Source organism: Empidonax traillii, unplaced genomic scaffold (genome assembly GCF_003031625.1).
Source record: "Empidonax traillii isolate 1590-97213 ecotype Southwest subspecies unplaced genomic scaffold, ASM303162v1 scaffold539:size425684, whole genome shotgun sequence".
Taxonomy (NCBI): domain Eukaryota; kingdom Metazoa; phylum Chordata; class Aves; order Passeriformes; family Tyrannidae; genus Empidonax; species Empidonax traillii.
The window spans coordinates 144,397-166,160 of record NW_020955732.1 but is presented as its reverse complement, the minus strand read 5'-3'; the positions used below and the strand labels follow the sequence as shown (position 1 = coordinate 166,160).

The following is a 21,764-nucleotide window of genomic DNA, read 5'->3' as shown; positions in this document are numbered from 1 at the left end:
AGGCAAGAAATGATAATTTGTGTCTTAAGGCTTATTTTCCTGACTGATTGGTTTTGAATCTGTTTTTTATTCTTCCAGGTATTTTCACATTGTGTAGTGTAGACAGAATTTGACGTGGTCTTATAACAGTAATCTTAATACTGTGTAGCAAAGCAAAATTCAGTTTCCTATGTGTTCATAACATTTTTTCTTTTTTGTTGTTGTTGCCAAGTATCTGATTTATTTTATCATATATGATCATATGTCCCCATTTATAAATACAGTCCAATTCCTTACATTTTACAGTATTTTTGGAATCCAAATTCAATATAATAAATTTTGAGATAGTGACCGTCTAACCAGGTGATTTCCATCAGCCATAACTGTTATTTCCAAACCCTTCAATGTGGGACTTTTCAGCTTACATAATTTTTAAAATTTTTTTAAAATAATTTACAATGTTTTGAAAACCAGTTGTAGTGCCTACTCACATTCTTTTTCTGAAAGAGTTTAATCTAACAATATATTAAACATTAGATATACCAGAAATTTATACTCATTATTTGATGGGTTTGGAGTTTTTGGTGCAGTTCCAATTCAGTGTCCATTTTGCATTTGGTAAGTACATCAAACACAAAGTGATAAATATATTTTTGGATTAATAAGGCTGTAGTTTACACCTGGAATTAACTTCCCTGAAAAATTGCTCTTCAGTTTATTTATTCACTTTTCAGATTGAAATATAATTCCAGATACTTTAAAATCACTAAAACAAAGAAAAAAAAATTAAAAGCATGTTAAAATATTGTCTCACTGAAGGAAATGAGAAATATATATGAATGAATGAAATTGAATAATGAATATTAGAGAGACATAGGAAAAGTGATGATCTAATAAATCTAATGGTAAATTAGTTTGGGTTACTTCCTGCCTGGTTGCTGACTTTTTGCTACCCACAGGTAGCAAATCACCTGCCCTTAATTGTAGGTTGTTGTAGTACTTTTCTTCCTATCAATGCTATTGAAATTAAGAAGTTACACTGCAATGTGTTATTAAAAAGACTAATGTGTTTACTTTTTCATTTCTGTGCAACTACCTTCACACTTTTTTTGATATTGTGAGTTCTGAAGATAATGCTAAATTTAAAAATATAACAGAAGGAAAAGCTAATGATTACTGAGAACAGAAATGAGGATAAAAAAACTTTTATCTCTGTTCAGAATCTCATTACTGACATAATAAAACCAAATTCTATAAATTTAGAATCTGAGATGTTTGTATAAATTGTAGAAATCAAATATAAGCAGATATTAAAAGGAAATCTATAAAGGATTCCAGTTCTAAATGAAATCTGATGATCTATAGATTTTTTCAAGGAAATGGGTTTAACCCAATAGGTAGAGCTACCAGAAAGGATCATAAAACACCTGTACTGTTTCTCAACTCTTTTGAGAAAGTAAAAAACATTTTGACTAAAGAATAAAATTATAATGATTTTATTTAAGGAAACTGCTTCAGAAAAATGAAGAATATTTTAGCCTGAGGTTTGTGGGGTAAGTATGAATAAGAGTCAATAAAACTGTAATTTGAGCAATAGATGAATCTAACTCTACCAGAGGAGGAGAAAGACAAGAGGAACAAAGAAGAAAACTCATCTATCCTGTGTAAAACAAGTTTATATAAAGCCATTTCCTTATCATGTGCTAGGGAGAATAATAGAAAGTGTCTGTACTTATAGTACCTCTACACTGTTGTCACAGGGAACTGTGAACATTTATATTTCAATGCTGAGGAAATGACAACAGCAGCTTGATAGGACTAAATTTTTTTTACCTGAGAATGACCTCAGGTGTCAATAGATTATTCCATCAGAAATGTTGTTTCAATTACACAGGAAAGTCTTTAAGTATGAGAAAGTGGATTATTTTAGTCTTAAAAATGAAGCCAAAACTGTACAAGTTTTCCCTGATGTTATTTCTTGCTCCTCTCAAACATAGTTTGCAAAAATAGCAGTTTTTCTCTGCCCCGTCTATAATAATTTTTTTTGTTTTAAGCATTATGGGAAGTGCTTGTAAAATTCAAGGAACCAAAGAGAACTTTTAAGATGGCTTTAATTCCCTAAGAATAGAGGACATTAGTAGACATCTGCTTGTAAAAAATTAAGTTTATATAGGTTGTAGCCAAAACTGATTCATTTGGCAGTTGTTTTTCTTCACTGAGAAAATGTCAGTTATTCTTTCATAACTGCAGTTTTGTAATTTGAGGGATCTTTTTTTTCCTCTGTGTGATTAGAACTTTTCTCCTTGAGACCTCTCTGGTTTTTGTGGGGAAGAGAAGATGTAGATATAGGGATTCTCACAGCTGGACCTACTTCTTCCATTCAGTGCTCAGGTAGAAGATTTGGCCGTTCTGGTATAAAGACAACAATGCTTTGTGCTGTCGTGTCACTAGCATTTAATGTTAAAGTGACATTTAGATAAAAATGAAATCTTATTGATGCCACACACTGACAGGCAGAAAAAGCAAAACACAGCTGTCTGGTAGAAGTAACAGACTGCAACTTTAAATAAGAAATGCAATACAGCTTTTGAATAACAAACAGACAGTCTCCCTGCTGTGTCTAACCACTCCCCTATCACAGTCCTGACACAAGAGGAATTTTAACTATTTTCACTTATCATGTGGAGAACTGAACTCACTCTGACTTGGAACACAAGTGCTTCCTTGCTTCTGTTTAATCCTTATTCCTTGAACTCAGTAGTCTCACTTTTCTTAGTATTTTTCTGTACTAAAATAATCTCTGCACACTTTACCACACATCTCATACAGAAATGTTTTGTATATGTTTTTTGAGTACTGCCTAATGCTGGCTACTATATAATATCTATATGAGTGTACAGATTGCAGGTCACTCAGCTCTCTGTTATATTTCACAGTTTTCTCAGTACCCAAACACCTGAGAAGGAAACATTCTTTCCCTTCATAGTATCAGCTTGAAATCTCAAAACTCATTTCTTCTCATGGTGCCTGATGACAGGTGTCTATATTCATGATGCCATCTACCCAAATATCCTGGTGTTATGAGTGTAAGGAATTCTACCACTGTGTAGAATTGCTCTCAGTAGTCTCCTCAGACCTGAGGGTTTTTACAAGGTCCCTTGCACTGGCAGTTGCCTGTCTGAGCATGAAGTTGCTTTTGAACCTTGTACAAACATCTACTTTTTTGAGGAGCAGCTTATCAAGCACTCTAGGGCAATTTCATGGTCCCTCAGTCCTGTGCAGTAAATAATACAAGCCAAAGCTTCACTTATCTCCAGAATAAGCCTTAAAAAGCATTGTAATGAGTCAGTGGAAGAGTCCATCCAGAACTACTGACACATCTGTAGAAACATGCTTGGCTGCACTGGGCAACTTAGTACTTTGTTGTGCCTCACAACAGACTCCTCTGTGTTTCAGAAACGTGCAGAACTAGTTACAGAGTTTATAAAGGCTGAAAATCATTCAGAAATTTTTGGTGTGCTCTGCAGCTAGATTTAGCTTTCTGAAGGCCTTTCACTGACCTGTTCCTGATTTACTGCTATAGATTAAAAATGAAATTCCATGTAAGTTCCTCAACACTTGTCTTTTATTTTTATCCTACATTTCCTTGTGATGTGAAATTAGATATTCTTAGGCATTTCTGTGCTAAGATGGAATGAAAGCTGGAAAAAAAACTCACGAAGAATTTGTCTTTTTGAAAGTGAATGTTACGTAGGCACAAATCTTAACTTAATGGTAACTTGTTCATATTTTGAATCCATGACCATTTTTTTCACTGAAAGCAGACTTCTGCATGGCTATTATTACTTCTAGAGTAGTTCAGGCACATGAGCTGTGTTCCATTCCACACAGCTTCTGCAGATCTAGGACTGTGCATAGATGGATTTTTTTTTAAATGTAGGTTTAACATTTTAATTTGTATTTCTCATCCTCTATATTTAGAAAGCATAGTTAGTAGCTTTAAAATATTCTTTTCATTGACCTCAAGATTTACTTTTCAGTTTGAGAAACGAAATATTTAATACATTTCTCAGACATGATGCACTGGTTTAGCATTCATAGTATTCTGTTATTGCTAAAGATTTATTTCTAATTTTCATATTCAGTTCTGTGTTATTATCATTCTTTAACCCTAACTCTTTCAAGGGATAGTGAAAGTGCATAGAAGGTGAATCTGAATTAGTATAATCTAAATTTATATAAATAGTTTAAACCTGGAAAGTAATTTAAGAGATTCATGAACTGAAATTTAATTTAGTTCATTTCCTATTCTACAGTAATTGAAAATGTTAGAATGTCAGTGAAAACAATGTTCTGAAACTGCAAACTCAGACAATTACTCTAGCATATAATCAGACTCAAATTCAGCAATATGGTTGCTTTGCCTCAGGCTGTCTAATGTCAGTTGAGCAGAACAATCCAGTAATGAAAAGAAGCTCTTGCCATTTCCTTTCTGTAACTAGTCTATATATAAGATCTGTTCCAAATAAAACCTACACACACTGCAATAAAAATGTAAGATTAAACTAAATGAAAATAAACAAAAGGCAAAAAAAAGTTAAATTATCATGTCTTAACCTATGCATGCCTTATTCATAGGCCCTTTGAGAGCAGTATCATTATGTGACTAACCCCAAATTAATGTGAGCTGTATTGCATGCGTAGAAAAAATTATTCTAGAAGAAAATCAAAGTTGCAAAATTGAGAAAAAAAATTTTAATTAATGCCCAAAGAAAGGCATTTATTAGAAATATTAATTCTGTTCACTTTTGTACAGGAATTATGATATCCTGATTAATTAAGTGATCCTGTAGTATCTTACCTCTTTCCTACCACAAAGAAGTAAATTGCCTTCAGATTTCAATATATTCAATATATATATATAACCCCCCCCTTCCCCTAGATCCTCAAAATTTAGTATGAGCATAAAAGAATTGGTCTTATAATGCTATATAATTAAGGTTGATTTTCCCTTTTCACTTAAGGATAACTATGAAACTGCTGAATTTAAACTGTTAAACAGAATAGGTTCCAAATATTTTTTTTCCTCTAAGACAGAAACACTGAAAACCATTTTATTTTGTGAATATAAGCATCGTATGAACCTCTGTTTGAAGGATTATGTTATCCCATGCTTTGTAAATGAAAATGCTGATATGGTAGTGTTCTGTGGTAGTAGTACAGGCTGAAAAGTCCATGACTATTAAATTGCATTCTCCAAAAAATACTTGAAGTGAAATCCAGGATTATTTTTGAATTAAAAATGTTTGAATGAAATATACATACACAAGATTAATTTTTTTTTTTTTTTTTTTAAAAAAAGGATTCTGAAATTTTCAAAAGGAAACCACTTAGTTTGCCAAAGTTACATAATTTATCATCCTGAAATCCCTGAATTATCTCTCTGGACAAGGGGTTAGAAAGAAGAAATATGTTAACTATTTCTCATTTTCAACTAAGAAAAAAAAAGAGGTTGTATATGTGGTATCATATCGGTTGGATAAAAGATATCACACATGTGGAAAAGGTAATTTGTTAAAGGTTATTTTGGTTTGGTTCTGAAAATTACCAGTTCTAGCCTGTCAAAGGTCTCCTGACTTTTCTGTGTATGGTTCAGATTCTCATCTGCTTAAAACCACTGGGTTTTCTCAATGTTGTAATTCTCATCTATTATCAAGAAAAGGTCTTTTTTAAAATGTCGTGCTATGAAGCATATGCTTCGCAGGTGAGAAAGAGAGAGGCTAGCAGAGATTACCACAGTTGTCCATATGCATATGTTGTTTTTCATTTATATTGAAATTCTAACTTTAGAATATGAAAGTAAGATTTTTCAGTGATGCCAATTAAGGTGGGTTTCTTAAGCATATTTGTTTCTCACTTGCTGATGAATGCATCATAGCTATAGCACTTGATTGAAATCTGCAAGCAGATTTCAGATAATTTCATAATCTCAGAAGTGATGGCCTAAAGATTATATTACTTTAATATTAAAGAAATTATCATATTTGAAGCACTATTGAGACCTTAGTGGGAACAGTTTCCATGAATTTATCAGTGCAGAGACTTGAAAGACAAAACTTCTTTACCTTCTTTTCCACCTCAACCTGAACTTTTTATCTCATATTTTAAAAAGATTCTATTTCAATTAAGCCATTATAGACATTTCTTTTCCATTTATATGTATGTGCAAATGGATTTAATGAATTTTAGCTGGGATTTGTTCCAAAACTTTGACCATTTCCTCTGTTTTTCACAAAAAGACTCCTGTTAGTTTGCAATGAATACTTTCCTTTTTTCCAAGTCTTAGATGAGTAGACAGTAGAGTTACTGTAGATTTCTTCCCACTACTGTAACAACCAGAATTTTCCCATGAGCAAAAATTCCTGTCTGAAAGCTCAGAACACTTGAACAGAACTACCAGTGTCTTACTGTTCTTTACCCTGGCCTTCTTGCCTACGTTGGCTTCATGTTGAATGAAAAATTATTATTTCCTGTTTAGGACTATTGGCTCAGCTCTCTCTTTTGGGAAGGAGAGATTAATAAGCAGTTCCTTAAGTCAGGTAGATATCAACACTTAGACACCTAAGACAATGGACTAATCCTTCTTGCAAGTTGCTTCTTGCTGTAATTCAAATGGAAGATATTTTAGATGCCTCACTGTTGATTTGCTCTTTAATTTATGAAAGTATAAACTAGAACAGTCTAATTATAAAATTTAAGCTACACAAATGTGAATATATTATTCTTTTGTATTTCTAATAAAAATTATATTATATAATATATAATGATATAGTATATAATAATGTAATATGTAGTATATAAAAATATGTAATATAATATAATATATAAAGTTAGAAATTTCAAATAATTTGTAAATGTCTCTGAGATCAAAGTTTGATCTTAACTTTCTTCTGACTGATTTTTTTCCTTTTAACAGCTTAGATATAAGAATGTGATTTTTGTTCTCTTCCATCATTATATTAGCAAATTATTTACATTTCAACAGATTAAACTTGGTGCCCTCGAACCTAGTAATTTTTTATAACTGAAGATTAGCAATAAATAAGAAACCGATTTTTTCAGTCATCTAAAATATCTTTCTAATTATTTAGAATAGTAAGAAAGTTATTTCAGAATAAAATAAAGATTATTTCTTGAAAAGTTTATACATATTAAAATCACCTTGTCAAAACTACATGTACATGATATATGAGCAGAATTAGGGATGCAGAATTAGGGACTATTTGGAAGAAAGATAGTTAGAGATGAATGCTATAAACCTACTTATTTCTCTTCCTTCTGCTTCCATTAACTTTCTAGATGAGTAAGGTTACTTGAGACAGGATGATGAAAGGTAGACAAGATGTATGTGGTTCTTATTATCTAAGTTTTTCAACAAAGTGTATTCAGATCTTGATTTTCAGAAGTGCTGGGTGATGCGTGGTGGGGTTATGTCCACGCATCCGACCCAGGGCTCATCTTGCATAGGGAATGAGACACATACTCAAGTTATATGTCCCGCAAAATGGCGGATTCCTTTATTACACGGGTGCTTTTATAGGGAAGGTATAGAAGGTTCTGGGACAGGGGTAGGTTCCTGCCAGGGGGCATTGAATCCTGGGGGTTTCAGATAAGAGGGTTTGAAGAGATAGGTTAGGAGGACATGTCTATTCATTCAGGGGGAAGGGATAGCCAGGAAAGAAGGGAAGGAGGGTCTTTGGGGGCCCAGGAGAGGGAAATCCTGCAGAGGTCTGTAAGGCTGGGGCCGGCCTGACCCCTTGCAGATGGCCCCCAGGCAGTTCCGGGCAGCTGTTGTTGCCAGAAGCTTGATTCTCTGCAGGCTTCTTCTGGCCCCACCTCCTACAGCTGGGCACAATACGACTAGCCAGAAAAGCAGGTGCTGTGTGCATGTTGTTTACCTGTCAGTGTGTGAAAGAATCAACACAGTGGCAGATGGGATGCTTTTACCCTTCAGTTCTTTCTAAGCCATATTGTTTTTTATAAGTTTCTAGAGTGCTTTTTCCATATTTCAATTCATCCTTTACATTCATGATGACTTTATTCTAGAAAAGTATTCTAGAAGAGTATTCTAGAAAAGACTGTGAGGAAACAAATGTATTTGCAATCACTGAAGCAACTGGAATGTGTTGCAAGACAAGGTATCTTGCACTAAATAACACAACAACAACAACAACAAAAGTGTGTGTTCATGTTATTTCTACTCCTTTCCTTCCCTTTGTCCCATAAAAAAAGTAAGGAAAGTCTTCTCACAAGCAACCTACAGATTATTTTTACTTTATCAGTCATTGGCTGCATCTGTCATTTCCCCACTGATTATAAAGGAGGCTTAGACATGGAGGTTCTGAAAATATTTCTCCACAGACACTTGAAGTTAGAGTTCTTAATCTCACATGGAATTTTGCCTTTAATCCCTGCTTCTTAGCTATGTGTTTTTGCACACTCATCTCTTTCAAGTATTGTTATTCATTAGAAGTATTTTCTTTCAATAAAATATGAAAAGTATTTTCTTTCAAAAAATAGTCACATAAAAACTGTCTTCTACTACCTGTCTACATGTATTTAACTTGCTTATTAAATTTATAATTTTTATTTGTGTATGTGGATGTTGTAGCTGAAAAAGGGACAACAAAATTTTTGAATAGGATCCATGGACACAAAGAACCTGGTTTGAAATTGGTGGGGAAAGACCTTAGAACATTTTGCAATATATCTATTACAGAAGAAAATGACATAAAAGAGTTGTTTTTCATTTTAAGGTCAAAAGACCTGTTATTGATAACGTCTTAATATCTCTAATATTTTCCATCTTTACATAAATATTTTACATGTTGCTCATGTCAAGAAAAATTGCTGAAATTCCTGTTAGAAAGTATTATCCATTGAATGATTGTTTCATCTGTATAGGCAAAATTATTGCCAATAGATTGAAAAGATTCCGAGAAATTAAGTGTACCTCTCAGCTTCCAAAGGATGCAAAGCAGCAGGTATCAAAAATCCTTGGGAATTAATTTTGGGGTACAATTAAGTAGAAATATATCCATTCATTTGAAAAAAAACCCCATGGCTTATTTGTTCTCTTTAAGATGATCTCTGTTAGAATGTAAAATACTCAATTCCCAAGACATAATAATATTTCAGTCCTTCTTCCAAAAACTTTACAGATCCAAGAGAGAGGTCTGGAGATTATTTTGTCCCAGTGCATACAGCCTATGCTTATCTGTCATCCTAGGCTCTTTGAAAGTTCATGCAAGTTTCTGATACCTTACTATAGCCACATTATCCAGACACTTTTCTTTCTATAGATTTTTTGATCATTCTAATTAGATAGAGTAATTGGCCAGTTTTCCAGTCATTTTTTCCCTGCAACTGTAGGTTTCAATGGTTCCAAGACAGAATGAAAATGCTAAGAACTCTTATTTTGAATTGCATTGATTTAATTAAATAGATTATATTATGGATGTTTAGGACGCAGCAACTGCAGAATGAGTATTCATTGACATTTATATGCATTTAGAAGTCCATTATAGACTCTGAACATAAACTTAAGTACCATTTCATAATTTTAATTACTCTTTGGTAATTCAAAAAGGATTCTGTGTTAAACATCTCAGCTATGCTTATGAGCTTAAATGACTTCAGATTTAGGTAACACTAAAAGAGTTATTGATGTTACCAATGTTTTCACATTACCTTTATTTTATAATAATAAAACATCCGTTAATATTTCTCTGTATGTACTGAAATAGTATTTATATATGCATTTATCCTTCCTTTTTTGAAGTCCTCACAAAATATTTTATCACGTCACTTTCAGAAGCTGCAGATAGATTATATGCTATTTGTGTACTCTTCCATGGAACTATATGACTATAAGCTTATTCATCTGAGCTAAGACTAGTGATAGTGTTGACCTACACATACAGGACATAGTTGTTATTTTTTGAGGCCCTGTTCATCTTTAGATTATGCATCTAAAGTTTTGAATGTAACCCAGATGGCATTTCTCTTGTAATATCTCTCCAGTTTTGACTGGAGACTTTTTATTTAGGATCTTACTACAAACAGTTAGAGTTCACAGAAATCACAGCACAGGTTCATGCTTTTGAATTTACAAGAAGGAATTCCTTTATTTGGTGGTTACAGTATTCTGGGATCATATCTGAGGCCAAGGTTCCATGATCATTAGAAATGAATCTGTGCAGCATCAGGATGCCCAGCAGTGCAAATCTGATCTGAATCTGGCACAAACACATGACTGAATTTCTGTGAAATTAGCTAGAGCCTAAAGAAGGAAACTTATAGGCATTTTGTGCTTTTATGGCAGTTTTAGATATGGTTTGGCATAAAGTCAGAATGCAATTGACAAACAGTAATTAATTCAACATAGCTATAAATAAAGCTAATGTGTCAAAAAGCTGTTGAACAAATTTGCACCACAGGAACCAGTTTTAAGGGCTGTAATGTTAAATTTATTTTACTGTCAGTTCAATTACTTCCTCTGCTTTCTCGCTCTTCTTTCTCTGTTATCTTCCATCTCTATGAGTTAAGTTTTAATTGCCATAGTGTATTTAGTGCCAAATCATGAACAAAGTTTACTAAACCAGAAAGAAAAAAAAAAAAAAAAAGGAAGGAATAAAGCCCTGCAACCTAATTTCTTGGCTGTCGATAGAGGACCTATATTCTGATGCCTAATAACACTGTGCTTATATGTTCTACTATGTCATCATAATGCAATATACATCAGCATGCCTTTGTGTAGGAATTAAAATTTGAATGCAGTGTCTTTGTTGCTTTTATCCATTCATAAATGTCTTAGTGGTGAACTCAATATTAGAGTTTCAAAGTAGGGACCAAGTATCTAAAGGGTGGTAATGCCTGCCTTTGGGTGCTTATTTTTCATGTATCTGGCTTTAGGTGAATGATTGTTTGAAAATACCTTAGAACTTCTTCCAGAAATAGGACTGGGAAATTATTTAGTTTATATTATTAGCTTTTTATTTGGCCACTGTAGGTTTACATGCAGTGTAAATGTGTATGTGTGTGTGTATATATATATATATATGTATAGCAAATGAACAGCATTCTTTCTTTCAAAGTGGGTGAAGGGAACATTTGCAGATACCTCAGAACTTCATCAGCCTCTATTAAAAATGCACTGTGTAATATAGAATCCCTGAAAATTTGCCTTGGAGACACAAAATGAACACTCACTTCTTTGTATTGATGACGGATTTTGGAGGGTATAAACCTGAAGCTGAACCGATAGATATGCTTCATGGATGCACATAGCATACCTCGTTCACTAATGGCCACAAAATCTAGCCCAAAGTAAAAACACTTGAGTGCAGACAGTGTGGACATCATGTCTTCAACTTCATTGTTTCATTGCCTGGATTTGCTTCGACTATACTGCATTGCTTAGTATGTGGCTAGTACCACAGAGCCCATCATAATTAAACTGAGTTGAAAGAAGTTATAATTAATAGTCTACATGTATTACAGACATGTCAATAATTTCTACCTTGACAACTGGTATTTCTATATTCCCGGTTATTTACATCAAATGCGACAGAGCAAATCATGTTTGATAAATTGTGTCAGGAGATGGCAGCCAGTCATCAAGATGTATTCTGGCTGTTTTGGTTTTAATTTGACTGGCTTTTATCCGTTCTTTGTTCTGATAATCCTATAATGAAACTCGAGAATAAGATAATTGGCAGCAATTTGCCAGTACAATAATCTTTCTCAACAGTAAGAATATTGGCAGAATTCTCTGACTGCTGGCTTGCTTCAGTGTCAGGTAAACCCAAGTGCTGTGATTGTATGGAGTTCATGACCATATTTCCTCGCTGTGAAAGGTCACAGCATCTACTTAAACATCGGAGTTTGGTTTCAAAATTTCTACAATGAGATTTCACAACAATATGGTTCTTTATGACAAGTTACACCGTATGTACAAGAGTATCAGGCAAAAAGGAAATGGAAAGTTCTAATTTTTGTGTGTAAGGGAAAGGAGAATAAATTGGGTTGGAAGAGCTGGAAAGGCAGCTTGCCAGTGAACACACAGGGCTAGATCCTGCTGTATTTGCACACGATGAGCAGCACCTACATGCACATGAAATACCACAATTTTTAATAGGCCTACTGACTGATAGTCTTGCTGGTGGAGAAGTGTAGTGAACATGTGATTATGAATTATGTACTGTTACTCTTATGTATTTTTCTAGAGTATACAAAGTGGGATTTTTAAAATTTGGCAATGATGGGAGAAATAGAAACTTTACTTACAGTATCCCAGAATGCTTATATAAGGGACAATATTATCTTGAGATGTCCTCAAGGATTAGGTAACGGATGTACAGCTCTGTGTACCCAAACAAAATAAAATAAGGAAAAAATGTAAGTTTTTGGAGGCAAAACATCATGATGCTGTACTTGCTCAAGAACTGAGGTCAAGATGATGAAAAAGACCTGGAAGGACCAAACAAGGACTTCCACAGGGGCGTGAGTATGTCAAGAAAACTAATGAATATGTATTGAGTAAGCAAGACTATGTAATGAATATGTAAATAGTATGTGTAATAAAAAGCCCTGTCCATCTGTCATTTGTCATGTTCAATTAGAGGAGCTATCCTCCAAATGTCCAGCATGTTGAAAAAAGAAGAATGACCTTTTTAACATCTACAAATTGGTGTTAAGAAGTTTGTTTCTGCTGCTTTTCAGTATCGGAAAAAAAAAAAAACAAACAAAAACCAAACAACAACTTTGTTGGATGTTCTTGAAGTGGATATTCTATTTTTGAGATACAAAAAGCAATAATACTCTTTATTTTGCCACACTGAATGTTTGCACACAATTTTTTTTCTAGGTATAATATGGTTGGTGCAAACAAACCTAAAAATTGAGAGTACCACTGGACTCTTACTGAATTATCAATACCTAGAAGAAATTAAAATCAAGGTAGTCTTTTGATAGAAATATCTCAATAATCTAAACAAAACAGCAAATTCTGAAAGGATAAGTGTCTTAAGGATATTCAAACTTAGGCTTTTGTTTGTTTGTTTCCAGTTAGTTATTTTATTTGCTTGTTATTTTAAAATTTATTGTGCGTGAATTAGGAAATTGAATTCTGGTACCTAACGCAGTGACTTGTTATATTCTCTACACTCATCTAACACTTTACCCCAAATAAATATTTGATTTGGGTTTAAAATGGACCGGTTGACAATATAAATGCTCCCACAGAGTCTCAAAAATAGGATTTAAAAAACCAGTAAGTTTCTGTAAGGGACTTCATGTCCTTTGACACATACACAGGGTGAAAAATTCCTGTATGTACCACTGTGTGCTCAGGCACAGTGTTTTTACCGAAGTTGTGTTTTGCTCTTTATAAATTTAGAGGTACGTTGTTGTTTACAGATATAGAAATACAGCTCAGTGAATATCTGTAGAGTGTGAGGCTCTTGAAGAAGTAGGCAATTCACCTCGGGATAGACAGGTAAAAAAAGTCTTTCCACAGGCCAAAAAAAAAAATAATTTGGAGAACATGTATCAATCTAAAATGCAAAGGAAGTGAAAAACCCCTATGTTAGTGGATACTTGAAGGTATAAGTGACTTAATAATGATGTGAATAATGAAGTGACAATAATGATGTGAACTATTAATAAGGTAAAATAAAAACAAATAACTTTAGTGCTACTCAGTCCTATTTCAAAGCAAGAATAGAGAAAGTGCAGGCACGTTGTGGTAGGCTTCTCACAAGCTTTTAAAGCTTGTGACATGATCTCTTCACCTCTTCCCATCTATTATGTATGTTTACACCCTGTGCAAAATGGAATGTTAACTGGAATACATGAAATCATAGCAAGTCAGAACAATAATTTCAACCCAGTCAACATCTTCTGTAGTGAAGATGCCTGTATAGCAGACTAAGAAGGCTTGTTTGTCTAAAAGTTCATTTCATTTCATCCAAATTTCTCTGTTGGTCTTATAAAAGACCACCAACCTCTCCCTGACAATCTTTTCTTCTTTATGTGGTAGAAGGTACTGGAGAATCAATCTCTCTATCTATATATCAGATTTATGGAAATTGTTTTCATGAGACAAAAATATTTCTTTAATCTCAGAAGTTTCATCTGTCAATCATATGCCACTGCCTGTGGTAACAAAATGGTGCACATACAAAGAACGGGAAAGTGTGTAAAAGCAGGTGGCAAAGAAATAATGTTACAATGGCTCATGCTGTCAAGTCAGCCTTAAAATATCATTTTATCTATCAAACTTGTATTTTCAGGGTTTTACATAAATGTCTCTGTATGTTTAATAAGGAAATTAAAATAATGAAATATAGCTATTCCTTGTGAAGTTCAGCTCATCTGAATGACCTAATCATCTTGGCTCTTTGTAGCGTGTGAAGAGAAATAGACCTCTTTAGAATTGCACAGACCATCCAATCTATTTTTTTTTACCTTAGTGTATTGGGTCTGGCTGAGCTGGAGTTCATTTCCCCATAGCAGCCCGCACAGTGCTGTGCTTTGCATTGGTAGCTAGAAGGTAGCTAGAAGCCACGCTTCGACTACTGCTGAGCACAGCATCAGCACTAACCAAAGGGATATTCCATACCATATGATGTCAACTCAGATATAAAAGCTAGGGAAAAAGGGAGGAAGGGAGGCATTCATTGTTTCCAATGGCTGTCTGCTAAGAAACCATTACATGTTGCTGAAGCCCTGCTTCCTGGGACGTGGCCAGCCATTGCTGCTGATGGGAAGTACAGAACAAATCTTGTTATTTTGTGCTTTGCTTTTACCCGCACAAATTTTTGCTTCTTCTTTAGTGAACTGCCTTATCTCAACCCACAAGTCATTTTATTTCTTATTCTCTCTCTCCTGTCTGATTGGGAAGGGGAGTGATAAAGCAGCTCGGTCGGCACCTGGTGCCCAGCCAAGGTCAACCCACTACACTTAGGATGAGATTAACCATACTGCATAGGTTACTACTAACTCTAAAGGTCAGAAAACTGTTTAGATATGACTGTTTATATAATCAATGCTTAAAGTCAGTTGAAATGCTTGCTACTTCTTTTTTCTGGAAATTGAATGTTTGCTTTTTATTTTTTTTTTTTTTTTTGGTCAACAAAAGGAAATTACAGGCATTTGCAAATTTTCGCATGGAAAAATATTTTAGCAAGAAAATAATAGTAAATCTCTTTAATCCTTCTGTACTGTGTGTGATCATATATACACCTGACATGAAGGCTGCATCTCTGTTAGTAAACTAAACTGTATCAGGGCATGAGTATGAGTATGGAGATGTGATTTTTTAGACTGACAAAATTTTAGGGTTAATGCTAACATGCTTCTATTTTGGCTTCTTCTATCTAGGACTTTCCCAAAGTGGCATAATATAGTAGGCAGATAGCTGAATTCTCAGGAAGTGGCTTGTAAACAGCTATGCTCTTTCGAATGATAATTGAATTTAACAGTGCATGGCTGTGGTCAGAATACTCTTACTGGTCTTGGGACTTGGTATTTCTTAAGATATTATCACAGAGAGAGATGCAGTGTCTATGCGATAGAATAGCATTCTTTTTTTGGGTGCGATTCATTTTCCTTAAGTCTAGATACTTAAAATTCTGGGCCAGTATAGCCTACTATACAAAGAATCAATCTAGTCTCAGTTTAAAGTAAAGGTAGAAAATAAATGTCTCCAGAAGCTGATTGAACTGACTGAGCTGAACACCTGTTAAAATAAGGGGTAGTTTATTTTCTAGAAAGTCATATTTCTTGCATGTGAAAGTAGCCTAGGCTAACTAGTTCGAATTTATCCTTCTAATTTTCAGAATCCTGAGTTATAACAGGTAAATAACAACCTTTGTGCCCCATAAGTGAACAAAGAAAACCAGAGTATTTTGTGTTTTCAGAGGACTCAGTTGATGGATAGCCTCAGCATCTGTACAGGAAGAAAAGGTCCTCAGACTCCATGCCATTTTTTCAGCTGTTGTTGATCTCAGTGCCAGGAGAAAGTCAATGAGAAAAATATGATACCGACTCTAGTTTGTGTATTTGTAAAATAATGAAAAGTTTTCTATAGTTACATTATTTAATACTGAGTGAAGGACCCCATAGAATGATAGAATGGTTTGGATTGCAAGGGACCTTAAATGCTATCTAGTGCCAGCAGCTCAAGGGAAGGGGCATCTACGACTTCCCTGGGCAACCTCAGGTACAGAATGAGCTGAAAACAGAAAACTGAAGGGAAGAACAACAGCCTGATTCAGAACCACTTAAAGAAGCTGTTCAGTAAAATAAGGATAACAAAGTGGAAAATATTTGCAGAATCAGAATTACTTCCTTAGTATGAAGACATGGCGATCAAAAAGAAGAATTCACAATGAAGAAGAATCTGGAGTTGAGAAAGATGAATTTGGAATTGGTCTTTATGCTATTGCAAGAACTGGAACTCAAGGCAGAAGGAGAGATATAAAATGCATCTTTACATTTTAGCAATGCTATACGGAGAAAATGCAGAGAGGAATGGGTAAAATCTGGAAAGAGTTGTAGTTGCTCAGAGTAGATCTGCTCATTCCATGGAGCACAGAGGGAACTGTTTATCCCATTCATCACGTTGCTAGGCCAAAAAGGAGAATACTAATGGAAAATCAGTTCTTCATTTCAGCAGAGATGAAACTGAAGCCATGCTATCTTGATGCCAGGATGGAGGAACTAGCCTTTCCATTTTCTTCAAGAGTTACCACTATGGTGTCCTGACTTCATTATGGAGATTAGATGAGGAAGTCAAGCTCACACTTAGTTCCAAATACAGGATCAATACTTGCTTTCCACTTAATAAAATAGAATGAAAGCACAGAAGGGGTACAAATTAATAAATTTGTCACCAATCTTATTTTAGGATAGTATAGATAATATGCTTTCTTCAATAAGCTAATATATTAATCAAATATCAAATTAATGATTAGTTCCTGGTCTTTCAGTTTCCAAATTTCTGAATTTATCTAAAATTTATCTCTGATCACTGGGGATGCATCTAACATAATTGAATCACAAGAATATAATTTGCATCAGGATCAGATTCATTGGTATTATACCTTGTTTGATATTTTATATATCCATGTCTTTTTTTCTTCTTTTCTCTTCCCATTTCTGTTTGCAGGTTTTGACCTAGTGAAGTGTGAAGATCCTGGCATACCAAATTATGGGTACAAAATACGAGATGAAGGACATTTTATAGACACTGTCATTTTATACAGCTGCAATCCTGGCTATACAATGCATGGTAGTAGCATTATGACCTGCTTAAGTGGAGATCGAAGAGTTTGGGACAAACCTTTGCCTACTTGCATAGGTAATATGGATTGTGACAATGACTGGTCTGGTGTTTCAAGCAAAACCCCAAATATTCTGTCTTTCTGTACTTAATGAGGTGATAATGGTGCAAACATTTTAAATTTCAAGTAAAGATTTATTGTGGACACGGAAATATAACTTCTCCAAAATAGATGGCTGGCTATTAATAGGTGGCTGGTTGTAAAACTACTGGGAAACACTTCTTTCTCTAGAGCAGCCTTTGATGAAATGCTACTGCTTTGGTTCTGATGATGCTCTCAGTCATTGAGTCTGATACGCTATCACAGGCAATGGTATTATCTAAATACTTCATAAACTAAGAAAGCCCCGTTATACAGGAATTAAAATTGGTTTGGGTTTTTTTGTTTGTTTGTTTGTTTTTTACCGCACCAGTTTTCATCAGAAATTATTTCAGCATCTCATTCCTATGAAGCTAATTTCTGGTTTTGTTCCCACATTAGTGGCCTGTTTTATCTGCATGCTCATGAGTCATTGTTGTCATTCTAGGATACCCCATCTGTCAGAGCTCTGAGGTAGACCTTTTCTTTAAATATCACGTCTTCAAGTGCCTAAAACTTTTTTTCATTACAATCAACATAAATGTTAAATAGACAATTACTAGGCGAGATGCGGAAAATAACTGAACACCGGTATAGCTATTGCCTGTTGTACCTTTACTAGGCTGTTTGCAGCCTCCAACTTTGCTTTCCAATCCAGCAGTTACCAGTGGCTTCCTAAATTTAGTTTTCACTGGATTATTTTCCCATGCTTAGTTTTCCCATGAGTCTTTCTTTCTATGTGTCTTCTGATGCTTAGTTTTTGCCTCTGCTGCCTGCTGCAGGCAGGTCACCAACTCCTTTCAGCACTCACTACACCAGTAGGATCTTTGCTTGTTGCTTCTCTCCCGTTTTGGGTGCTACATTCTCCATTCTAGGATCTACTTCCTGCTGAAAACATTCACAAACCTGCAGTCTGCAAAAGAGAAAGCTCTTTTCCTTTCAAACAATCAACTTACCCAGAGGGTAAGTGGCAAAAAAAAAACAAACCAGTGAACAGCATTTCTGCAATCTTAATAGAGGTGCTATTTTTCCTTCTTGATTCTAGAATTATATATATTCTCCTATATATATATGAGAGGTCAAAACAACTCTATCCAGTTTTGATTTAAAGACTTTTCCAGGACATTCATGTCCTCAAGGTCCTCAGTTTAAAGGCTAGCTTCCTTTTCCTTTAGTAGAGAAGAGCCTTCTCTACTAGCTATTCTACTAGCTTCCTTTTCCTTTTGTAGAGAAGAGCAGTAATTAGCCCTACCTTTGCCTATCTCCCCACTTAATTTAAATGAAGTTTTTACTCTAAGGTCATTTTCTGCAACATTTGCTTGTGCCTATGTTCACTATCAAGCAAGTATTTGAATCAACTCTAAAATACTTCAAGTCTATTGGGTAAATAAATCCAACCATCTACCTATTTCCTTTTCTTTGTCTGATGATTTGTCTTCTAATCTATATGTGGGATGCTAAAATCTCAACCATACAACATTTAAAATAATAATAATAACAATAAAAAAATCGTGCTGTTTTCCTACTATTTAATGCACCTTTCTGTCAGGTATCTGTAGCTGTATTTCCAGTTTTCTTGGTAACAGTATACTTTTAAGCTTTTGTATTTCACTCATGATTGCCACTCTATCTTTTTCCCTTTCTTTTTTTGTTCCCCTTTATACGTTTATTTTGTACCTGGCATGAGTAGATTTGATTTCTGTATTTTATTTCTAAACTTTCAGAATCACTTGTACCACAATTTCATGAGTATCTTATTTCATCTCTAAGTGAATTTTATGTTTAAGATTCTGCTATCAATAGAATATTGTCCTGCTATCATGTTCTACTATCAATAGAATAGTCAAATTTCTTTTAGAATCTTGAGACAGATTTTCTTCTTACTTTCCATATTTTCAACCAAAAGTTATCTTTCTATGTACTTTTATCTCACTGCATACATTTTTAATTGCTGTGCTTGTTCCTCTCTTTAAAATCAAATTTTGCCATTGCATCAGTTTTGTATAAGCTACCTCTTCTTGTTTCTCTGTTTAAAAATCTTCTGAAACATTACTCAGTTCCCAAAAAAGTCATATATTCACTATTCTCTCTCAAAATCTCCTAAGGGTGACTCTTTCTCAACAGTCATTTGCAAAGAGTCTGTTATCATCATTAAGTTGTGGGGGTTTTTTATTGTTCTGTGCACAGGAAAACTTGTCACGAAGATCCCTGAAAACTCAGTTAAGCATCTGCAGATTATTTCATGCTTTCTTCCCCTCACTTCAGAGTATTTTTAAAATCTATTCTTCTATCAGTTTTATCTTGTGTTTTCACAGTTTGATCTTTTCCTACTCTGATTCGAATGACTCATTTTTCTTCTTTTCTTCTGAAGCTGTCATGAGCTTCAAACATCAGTTTCTTTCTTGGACATATTTTCTTAATATCCTCCTGTTTATAGAGTTGTGGTTTTTTTCTTTTTGTCTTGTGTTTTAGATCAGCATTTGATATTTGCTGTTCTTTTCAGTTACATATTCTTCATTGTCTTTCCTATCATTTCAGTCTCACTAGTAATCTTTCACTTTGCAAGCATATGGCATTTAAATCTTTAAATATTAAAGGAAATTGCTAGGCCATACCTAACTGCTTTTTGATGTAATTAAACTTGAAGTTATATGGAAGTAACTTGAAAAACATTAAACTAAAACCATTTTGACATTAGAACAACAGAGAAAGCTATTTTAATTACAAAATTCCATGCTGTAAAGTTGAATTCAAACATTCAGTGTTACTTTAAAAAGGCAAACATGTTAGATGAGATATTTCTGAAACATTTTTGCTGTCTTTCTGTTGCTAAAATTGTGCTTTTGTAGTCTCAATTCTTATTGAACTACTCTGGTCATTTTAGTAAGATAAACACAGAAGTATGTTTTTTTCCTTTATAAAAAGGTAGGAATGAGATCATTATATGTGCATTTTTAACTTGTATATGCCCTAGTTTGTGTCTGTGTGTACTTCTTCAGAGTACACAGGTCATTCTGTTAACTTTTTAGAAAACACAGAGTACTGGAATGGACAGAAAATGAAAGTGCAAATTACTATGGTCTTGTTAGAAATAAATGTGATCCTTATTTTGTAGCTGAGTGTGGTGGTCGAATTCATGCTGCTACATCAGGGCGCATTTTGTCCCCTGGTTACCCAGCACCATATGACAACAATCTTCATTGCACTTGGATTATTGAAGCAGATCCAGGAAAGACAATAAGGTACATGCTTAATTTCAGTATTGATTGTTGACTTCAGTATTTTATAAATTTTAGTCTATGCCCTACATTCTCACATTTTTCTACACAAGCTACTGATTTTCACTGAGGAAGGAAGCGTCATGTCAGATTACCAGGGTTGCTTGTCTGTTCAGGTGTAAAGTCCCAGGATACAGGACATGGCAACAAAACTAGGATCTTGCCCAAATTCTTACGTACACTCAAGATGCTTTTTGAGTATCACCTCACCCAAAAATTGTCTCCTTTTACACCAGAACAGCATGAGATTCCACAAACACCAGAATAAGTTACAGTGTTAATTAGCAATATTAAACAGCTCACATAGGGGTGAATAAGAACCTCCAGAACCTGCATAATAAGACAATCCATGTCAATTGCATGTAGGAAAATAGAGTTGCATTCCCTCATCCCCTCCACAAGATAGCTCCCCCAGCACAGCAAGGCCATCAATGCCAGGGCAAAGCACAGAGCCATTATTTGAATTAACATATTGCCAAACTCAGCAAAATAAAGAGATAAGCAGTGAAGCCAGCAAACTCCATGACCCGCACAGGAACTCGACATTCAATTACTACCACAGCTATAGCACACTTAAGATGAAACTGATGTTGTCTCAATCCCCACACTGGGCTGTGAAAAGGTCTGTGGTCGGTTGACACTGGCTGGATACAATGTGCTCACCAAGCCACTCTATCACTGCCCTCCTCGGCAAGATGGGACAGGGACAAAAATAATATGAAAGAAACCCTTTGTGAATCAAAATAAAGTAGGTTTACTAAAACAAAAACAAAGGCTGTGATTGCATGGGAGTAAAGAAAAATAAAAGATTTATTCTCTACTTCCTATCAGTAGGTGATGGCCAGTGACTTCCCAGGAAGTAGGGTGTCAGTATGTATTGCTCTGGAAGACAAACATTGTAATCAAAGAATCACAGAATATTCTGATTTGGAACAGACCCACAGGCAGAACAATATAAGTAAATGGCAAGCTATTCACTGGGATGTTTTTTCCTTTTTCTTTTTTTTTTTTTTTTTTTTTT

General features: G+C 34.5%; 1 protein-coding gene across 1 annotated transcript in view; it reads left to right on the top strand.

Moving 5' to 3' along the window:
- Window positions 1-21,764, top strand: part of LOC114064379 (CUB and sushi domain-containing protein 1) — a gene marked incomplete at both ends in the record, with an annotated part of 349,288 nt that overhangs the window by 192,010 nt on the left and 135,514 nt on the right. Inside the window, 2 exons of the mRNA XM_027897375.1 lie at window positions 17,213-17,404; window positions 20,581-20,724. Of these exons, the coding sequence (XP_027753176.1) occupies window positions 17,213-17,404; window positions 20,581-20,724 (336 nt within the window). The remainder of the gene's footprint in view (window positions 1-17,212; window positions 17,405-20,580; window positions 20,725-21,764) is intronic.